At 67.3% G+C, this 349-nt stretch overlaps 1 protein-coding gene across 1 annotated transcript in view; it reads right to left on the bottom strand.

Moving 5' to 3' along the window:
• Positions 1 to 349, bottom strand: part of APC2 (adenomatosis polyposis coli 2) — a gene marked incomplete at its 5' end in the record, with an annotated part of 10,215 nt that overhangs the window by 8,801 nt on the left and 1,065 nt on the right. The window contains one exon of the mRNA XM_009883523.1: positions 55 to 345. Coding sequence (XP_009881825.1) covers positions 55 to 345 — 291 coding nt within the window. The remainder of the gene's footprint in view (positions 1 to 54; positions 346 to 349) is intronic.

The raw sequence follows: 349 nt of genomic DNA on the forward strand, positions 1-349 counted from the left end.
TGGGGCGTCCAGGCTTGCTTTCTGCCCAGGAGCGAGGGGTGGTGGCCAGCGCCGGCGGCCGCACCGCTCTTGGCCAGGCTTTCAAGCAGGGGGACATGCTGGTAGGACGGGGAGAGCTTGATGGTGCGGACCTGGGGGTCGGGGGAGACCTTGCTGCCCACCTCCTTCTTCCACTCAGGTTCCTTCTCCAGCGCCTTAGGGCTGGGGAAAGTCACCGTCTTCTTGGCCCGTTCGGGCAGGTCTCGCTGCTCCGGCTTGTCTGGCTCGGCTGGGTCTCTGCCCTTGAGCACGGGGGGTTCGACCCGCTCCGGCTTGCCACCCAGGATGCTCTTGAGGTCGAGCCGGCTCG

This window comes from Charadrius vociferus, unplaced genomic scaffold (genome assembly GCF_000708025.1).
Source record: "Charadrius vociferus isolate BGI_N301 unplaced genomic scaffold, ASM70802v2 scaffold2434, whole genome shotgun sequence".
Classification (NCBI taxonomy): Eukaryota; Metazoa; Chordata; class Aves; order Charadriiformes; family Charadriidae; genus Charadrius; species Charadrius vociferus.